The following is an 8,651-nucleotide window of genomic DNA, read 5'->3' on the forward strand; positions in this document are numbered from 1 at the left end:
ACACTTCAAATTCAAGCCAGGAACAGTGAAACAGTTGATGGAAAAATGAGTCAACTATAGGTCTTCCAGCAGGAATCGAACCTACACTTTTGCGATGCCTGTTCAATGCTCTTGCCACTGAGCTACAGAGGTAGCTGACAAGAGCAAGCATGGTTAGTGTGTATATGATGGTAATGCTGGGAATAGACGAGGGTAAATCAATTATGATTTTTAGCACTTCACTTTTTAATAAGTATTAAAACTTTTAACTTTTTAATAAATATTAAAATATCAGATTATCCAGTAAGAACATTAATGTAGAAAATTATTTGTGTCGAAAACAATAATTGGGGTATAAGTTCAAGGTAAATGTTTTCTTCTTATCGATTCTATAACTAAGCAATTAAAATCCTGTATTGCTTGTTTGATTGATTTTCATTATCCACCATTAAAAAGTAAACTACTGCATTCATAAATGAAAGTGTGGTATACCACAACTGTTTACAGCCATCTTTACACTGTCACACATTCATATTTTGATATTTGGTAACATGAATGTACTGAGTGTAAATGAGAGAAATGTAGAGTCTCATACACAATCCTGGGTTATTAAAGTCATTATAAAGCAAATATCAGATCAAATGGAAAAGCCATTTGTAAGGCCACAGTGTGAATCATTATAATAAAATCAAACACTGTATCAACAAGGATATCAGCACTCTTTTAAATTACAACTTTAATATAAAAAAAAAATCTGTTTTAGTGCTGACGTACGAGTATCACTTCATGTGTCTTAACCAAGATGTAAAAATAACTTTATCGTTGTATACAGACTGTGCACACCTCTAAAACTCAATTATTAATTCCTTTTCTTTCATATTACGAATTTGATTGTTTTACTACCCGTTGTCATTCGCGTTGCCGCCTTGAATGGTAAGCGGTGGGGTCATTTTAATGATTCAATCAGTATGAGTAATGAGGATTTTGATTTTCAATCTGCAATATTACAAAGCAATGTAAATGTTATATTTGCTCTTTTTCACCTGTAAGAACCCACCCAGGCTTAGCGACAATGTTGTGTGCGTATATGCAGGTAATCGGGGCTGGACTGTAATAGTAAAAGGACAATCTACATGTTTTATAAAATATAAAAACTTTAAAGTTGAGAATAAATGCTGAAAGGGTGAGTGGCTGACGCGCAGAGTTCAAAGACATGTCAAATTTATACGCATATATTGGCATTGGCTGCCTCAAACACAAGTAATGTGCATAAATGATTAATTTTGTTGGAGACTGCCTGGGGTCACACATATAGTTAGGTAATAGTTAGGGTTGATTGACACTATGCAGGCGACGCGTGCAGCAAGCGTAATATGAGAAAGGACGGGATGAGTTTTTGGAAGGCGAGTCCGTGACGAGGAAGCAAAATTGTGAGCTGTTGTGAGTTGTTATAATTAAAGTTAATACTAGAAGTTACTATCGCAAGGAAAGTGCTGCCGAGGAAACTGGAAGCTATTTTGATTCTCATAAGTTAGTACGATGGAGAACTTGATTGTCATTGTATGGTGTTGTCATCGGTAGAATTAGCGACGTGCAGTCACATCAAAGAATATTAGATATTTGAGAGATGAGTTAGATATGTAAAATGTTTATTTACCTAAAATTATTTACCTACGTACATTTATTTACCTAAGATTGCGCATTACAGACATCACAACAAATCACAATACAATGGAAAATTCTGCTTACTGTACATGCAGAAGATCAAATTCTCCAACAATACACACTGTATGTATGTATATTGTACAAAGTTGAAAATACTTATTCTTGAAAAAGAGTTCTTTTGAAGTTCATATTATCATCATAATGAAATGGTGAAATGGCTACATACCATTCATTCATTTAGATTACTTGATAAATTGTGTGTTTTGTTATAAAACAGTCTTAATAACCAATTAAAGGCTATTATTTGTAACTATCAGGTCCATGACGTTAATTTGTTTTCCCAATGATACCACACAACTAACAGATAACAGTATATCCAGTAATGGAATTGTTTTGGCACATAGTTTAACAGATTTAAGGACGTTAATTGTAATTACCAGGTCGATGAGACTAAATTTATTTGCTTCAGTTGTCCAATAATACCATAACGACCATTATGTAACCAGTATACCATGCAGGAGGTCCCTTCCTGTGTTACTGTTTTTTCATTTAATATCATGTTTCTTGACTTTTCTGCACGAATGATTTTCAAAGATGAGTTCACAGTGTTTCCATTATTAAGAGTAATGCAATTGTTTGAACAGCTTAAATTCCAATAATGAGTGATGAGTAATGATGGCATTATTGTTGCTAATCCAGTTACTGCTTCATATTTTTATTGACAACCAGGAATCTGCAAAACAAGATAACAGTTTTTCAGAATACATTGCATTTGCTCTAGCTCGATGAACATTGTAAAGGGGAAGAGAAATACAGATAAAATAAAATGAAAACTTACCATATAACATTGATCTTGATCATCATATTTTCATGCATACAGTAGAAATTTATATAATTATTAATCAAACAATACAGAATACAGTTACAATAGGAATAAAGTCTATTGGGATGCTTTAGAGATTCCCATGTCTAATTTCAAACGCCATCGTTTGATTATTTAAAATGCACTGCTATTGGTAGTCTGTGCTAAATGATCTAGGCGGTATTCTTCCTCAAGCCTGTGTTGTAAACTAGCTGATGATTTCAAGCTGGTTAAACGTTCAAACGTCATGGGTTCAATGACGCAAGATGAAAGAGATCTCACTCTGCTTATGGCGACGTATGAAACACCAGCAGTTTTTTCTGATTTTCCAATATCTATCCAAGCTTTTGGAAGAGTTAGTCCTTGGCTTTTGTGAATTGTAAGAGCCCAGGCGAGTCTTAGAGGCAACTGTTGCCGTTCATGAAACCCAGATTCTGACTGTGACGAGACTGATTGGACATATCGGAACACAAGAAGGTTTGTTCACATTAAAAGCAGGACCTCTATAGTTCTCAAAGTCAACAATGACAGCAATAGGCAAGTCAGGTGGTTGATGGTTGTTCTGATAGACAATATCAACAACTGTTCCAGTAGCTCCATTACAGAGGCCAACACTTGACCATAAATTCATGGTCAACATGACCCTGGCACGTTTTGCTAGAAATACAACAGGTTCCAAACCAGACATATCATCTGGCGACATCTTTTTGGCCAGTGCAGAGGAATGGCGAGCATTGATATGAGCAGTTGGATGTTCAAGTTTTGTTAGCTGTTCATTATTGTAATTTGCAACTTGTTCATTACTATAGAAAAGTCTAGTAGCATCTTGAAAGACGCCTAAATTAATGACATTGGATGGTTGACGTGTGAGAAGTAATTTCCAGTCATCAACTGTTGACTCACCTTTGCGAAGTCGCAACAACAGATCTCTGAACTGTATTTGTTCATGTGTCATACCCTGCACACGTTGATTTACAGTAAGCTTAACAACTTTGTCAAACATATGATACGCTTGATAACCTTGCTCACCAACAGCATTTGATGGGTTAGCATGATAGAGAGGCTTATCTGCCACTGGTGGCAATTGACCTGGATCACCAGTTAAAATCAATGACTTCCCACCAAATACTTTCTGATTATGACCAGTTGCTTGTTTACAACGCTTATCTATCCAACCAAAAGTAACTTGACCAAGCATGGAGTATTCATCAATTATGATGTATTCGATGTTATTAACGCTGTCTTGTAATCTACACAAGCTTTGTCCTGTTAAGTCTTTATTACCTTTTGAGCCTATAGGTAACTTTAACAATGAGTGCACAGTTACACCCTTAATGTTATAAGCTGTTATAAGCTGCTTTAACTCTTTATTTGATCACCCCTGTAATATCCGTCCCTGAGGACGGGTGAATTCAAAATTTAAAAACTTGGGCAAAACGAATACTTGGGACATGAAAATTCTACGACTGAATAGTAAATATCATAATCTTACTTTTGCGTTGATTTCGTAAATTTTCATTGCGTTTTAGGCGAGTTATCGAGATATTTCAACAAACAAATGTCTCACTCAATCATAAAGATGCATTTTGGCAAGTTTGATGCAATGCCTTATCTTTGTAGCGTTGTATCTTCGTTTCTTTTCAGCCAAAAGCCACGGTTTGCCCACCATTTTGTTTATAAAATTCTGCTCTATTTTTGTACTAAATATCATACACCAGATGTACATATTTTTCCTTAAATGTGGGAATTTGCACAAACACTCGGTCGGGCGGAAATCTCCTTCGGGCGTCTTTCGGGCGTCTTTCGGGCTGTATGTTTTGATATGTGTATCCTAGGAAACCAGATGCCCCGGAAATCGAATTTACCGGTAAAAATCATTCAGACGATGTATTTTAGTTGATTTTCAGCCAAACATGGTCTCAGAGGACGCTGAGGCTCATGAAATATTCCGTCAAAAAGGAAAGTTAGTCATTGGGCAAGATGGAATCCTTTACATTAAGAATTTCCATCGGCGGAATAAATGTAGAAAACAATTGTTGGTGCCCAAACTCCTACGCCGCAAAATTCTGAGTCAGTGCCATAATTCATTGCTGAGTGGTCACTTTGGACGGGATAGAACATTAGAACGCGTTCGTGACAGTTGTTTCTGGCCTTCGATGACGCAAGATGTGAGTACTTGGGTACGTGGATGTAATGAATGCAACTGCAGCAAATTACCAACCAAACCTCAAGTAGCTCCGTTACAACCGCATCACATTCCAGAACGCCCCTTTTACAAGATAGCAGTTGATTTTTGTGGCCCTTATGTTGAAACCTCTCGCGGCCACAAGTACATACTGCAAGTCCAGGATCTCCTTACCCGATACATCATGTTTATTCCTACCGCTGACCAGACGGCAATTACAGCAGCCAGAGCTGTGGTAGACAGATGGATTTGTCAGTTTGATATTCCTCATGTGCTCTTAAGTGACCATGGTCCTGCTTTTGAGTCAAATCTATTCAAAGGTGTGTGCGAGGAGTTAGGGATTGAGAAGGTATATAGTACGCCGTATCATCCTCAGGCAAACGGTCAGGTGGAAAGAGAGAATCGTACTGTCAATCAGAGTCTTACAACGCTTGTCAACGACAATAGAGACAACTGGGACATACTCTTGCCGAAGACGTAGTGAAACGCAACACTAAGAAGTGGGAAAAGGTGTATCAAGCAGTTCGTCGCCGTATCAAAAATGCGCAAGAGGAAAGGGCCAAAAACCAAGCAAGATGTAATCATCCTTTTCATCCATATAAACCAGGCGACCGAGTAAGGAAGAAAAACCATACCATGGTACAAGGTTCTTTAAAACTGTCCAAACCAATCAAACCAGATGTTTATGTGATTCGACGGAAGTTGGGTGATGTTAACTACGAGATTATACTCGAAGACAACAGCGGTAAGGAATCGGAACTTGTCCATCATAACCAGCTCGTTAAGGTTCACAAACAAAAGCTTCGGTATGAATGCGAACTTGAATCTGAGGACAAAGGTGATGATCTTCTTGATGAAGAGAACATTGAAAAAACTGCATGTAATCCATTAAGAAAAAGTAAAAGACAGCGAAATCCTGTAAACGTTTTGCAGGTGCAACCAGACAAGAAAACATACTTAAGTCAACCACCTATGGACTAACAGATAAGTAACAATTGCATGCATGTAACTGTTTGGTAATGGGGGTGTAAGAGTTAGCTAGGGTTTCCTGTGGTAGTGAGTGCGCAGATAGTCGGCGCACCTCGAGGTTGGGTTGTTGTTGAATTCTGTAGTTCTTCGAAGAGAGTTTATATAAAAACACCTTATACTTATTTTGTCGGTCTACTACAATTATAAACAATATCTTCTGAGGGATTATCTGTAGGAGGACCTACATTAGAAGAACAATCACTATCTGACACAATATCTTTGTCATTATCAACTGTCATAAGATCTGATGGAACACTATTGTCAGGTAATGAATTTAAAGCATCATAATTAATTGTTAACTCAGCATAATGTGGATTATTGTTCATAGGCCAAACTAAAGCACTGTGTACTTTTTGTTTTCGCACTGTGACATCTTTGAAGGTATTGTCTCTGCCTTTAACTTTAACAATAATAACTGCCAAGTCTTTAGGGTATCTTGGCAATGATGTTGCAAGTTCTTTGACATTTTGTGGCAAGTTAATACAATGGCCTGCATAACCTCGTTGACCACCAGGTTTAATATAAATTCTCGTAATAGGCAAAGCACGAGCAATTAACATTTCCTCAACCTGAGTCAAGTCTTTTAATTCATTTGGAGCATGAGAAGGTATCATGGAATTTTCACAAGAAAATTTTTTTTGAGATTTTTTGTCTCTCAAGCATCGTGAACACTCATAAGCTGACCTTGGTTTAGATTTCAAAGGCCATGCTTCCTGGCATACTGTACATTGACTAACAAAATATTGGACAGCCTTGTGAAATTTGTTAATGTTAGTTTTAGCCCAACGCTGTTCTTCAATACCCCCATTTTCAGTGGTGTCAAATGTATTTAAATAATTTTGTTGAGTTACTTCACATTGAGGTTGTGCCACTGTTTTTTCAAGTCGCAATTGTTTGTTACTGTCAGTTTCCATTGATTTCTTTCTTTTGTAAGACTCCCTTCTTTTGTGAAGTCTAATATGTCTTTCACTCTCAGTTTCCTGTGAATGCTTTCTTTTCTTCAATTCCCTAGCTTTCTGAAGCCTAATTTCTCTATCACTGTCAGTTTCTTCTGACCTCTTCTTTTTTTTATATTCTCTATCACTCTGATGTCTAATTTTCCTTGCATTATCAGTTTCCCTTAGACGGTTTCGTTTTCTAGAATGTCTAGCATTACAAAGAGTAGATTTTGTTTCATGTTTCGTTTCACAAGGCATTAACTCCACAGGTATAATTTCAAATAAATTGGTATGTAGTTCTACAGATAGAAAATATAAGTGTTGCTCCAAATCTAAAACATCATTAAACTTCATGACAACAGCTGTGCCATTAGGATTAGGCATGCCACTAAAGTCTCTGGCATGTGAGTCAAATAAAAAGAAAAAATCTTCTTGCTTTATTATGGCCATCATATAACCTTCTAATATCAAAATAGCACACCTATTTTTCAAAAAAGTATTCAGAAGTGCTGTGTGAATATTAAAGTAATGAGACTCAATTTCTCTATCACTTATGACAAGACCTTGAAACTCTTTTTTATAATTTATAACCCACATTTGATATTAATTTTCTTTGCTATTAGGCTTTGCAGAGCAGTGTAGATTAGAATTACTTTGTGCCTCAACAGGCTCCACCACAATGGGTGGTTCAATGATAATTTGTGCCTCAACGGGCTCCACCACTATGGGTGACTCAATGATAGTTTGTGCCTCAACAGGCTCCACCACTATGGGTGGATCAATAATAGTTTGTGCCTCAACGGGCTCCACCACAATGGGTGACTCAATAATAGTTTGTGCCTCAACAGGTTCCGCCACAATGTGTGGTTCAATGATAGTTTGTTCATGAGAACCAGTAGTTAGTTTTGCAAATTGACAAATTTCGAAAGTAGGCTCATTTTTACCACTCAGAACTAAACTAACAACTGTTGGTAAGTTATCTATGGATAAAAATTCCACACCTGGGTCTAAAACAATTAAACCATTATTCAGAGATTTTAAATACAATTTGTCCCCTTGTAATAAAGCATTATTAAATGTCGATTCAGTCCATTCAGCTAATGGGTTGATTTGGGCAGTTAAAATTGCTGATAAACTCATAAAAGCACATTGCTTTCCCCTAGATTGAACACTAAATAGTTCATCGCCTTGATGTATACTTGCAGAACGAAATATAGCCATACTTACCTAAATTTTTCCGGATTATTTGCTTCGAAACTTGAACACGTTCAATTTAATATATAAATAACATGCGTTATGATGGTATCGCAAAATGTATCGCAATAGCATTTCTGACAGCAACCGCTGAAATTTTCAGGTTTATACTGTAGGAAACATCAGTTACAATTCTCAATCTTTTTTACGTTTTCCCTCGTTTTCTCAATATTAAATTAATCGGTAACTCAGTAAGGAATCACAATGTAAATAACACCTGACAAAATAACCACTGAGAATATACAGCATTTGAAAGAATATTTGAAAGACAATTATGTCATTTTATTCCAATTTATTGCGAATTTTTCAAATGAAATATCTTAACTAATAAGTGGACTTCGATTTTCGGAGAATGGAAGCACCACTTGGAAGCACCACTGTGGAAGCACTAGCAGTTCTAGCAGAGAACAACGATGATCTATATGATCTATATCATCTGTGACGACGTGCTTTATACAGGGTGTATCAGAAAAAACTAGAAGATTCTAAAATGTTCAGAAAACTATCATTTTATCAAGATATCTCAAAAATATATTTACGTCTAAGTATTTTAGCATCTTCTGGCTTATCTAAGAGTAAAAACTAGCAGAAAAATTAACCTCGAAAAGCGGGAGAACGGTTTGTAAAAGCCTCATTTTTAACTGCTTGTACAAAGAAAATGAGACGTTGAAAATCCAGGCTCAGTTAAAGAGGTGAAAGTTTGGAATCTTTTGTGCAATGTATCGCAATTTCAAAAAAT

The 8,651-nt window shown here is 36.4% G+C and overlaps 1 protein-coding gene across 1 annotated transcript; it reads right to left on the minus strand.

The window, feature by feature from the left end:
* Positions 1–2,924: 2,924 nt before the first annotated feature.
* On the minus strand, positions 2,925–3,704 carry LOC114527735 (ATP-dependent DNA helicase PIF1-like). The gene has a single exon (XM_028549431.1). The coding sequence runs from the start codon at positions 3,702–3,704 to the stop codon at positions 2,925–2,927; it is 780 nt and encodes a 259-aa protein (XP_028405232.1).
* Positions 3,705–8,651: the final 4,947 nt, after the last annotated feature.

Source organism: Dendronephthya gigantea, unplaced genomic scaffold (assembly GCF_004324835.1).
Source record: "Dendronephthya gigantea isolate DGI-Jeju-01 unplaced genomic scaffold, DenGig_1.0 000046F, whole genome shotgun sequence".
Lineage (NCBI taxonomy): Eukaryota > Metazoa > Cnidaria > Anthozoa > Malacalcyonacea > Nephtheidae > Dendronephthya > Dendronephthya gigantea.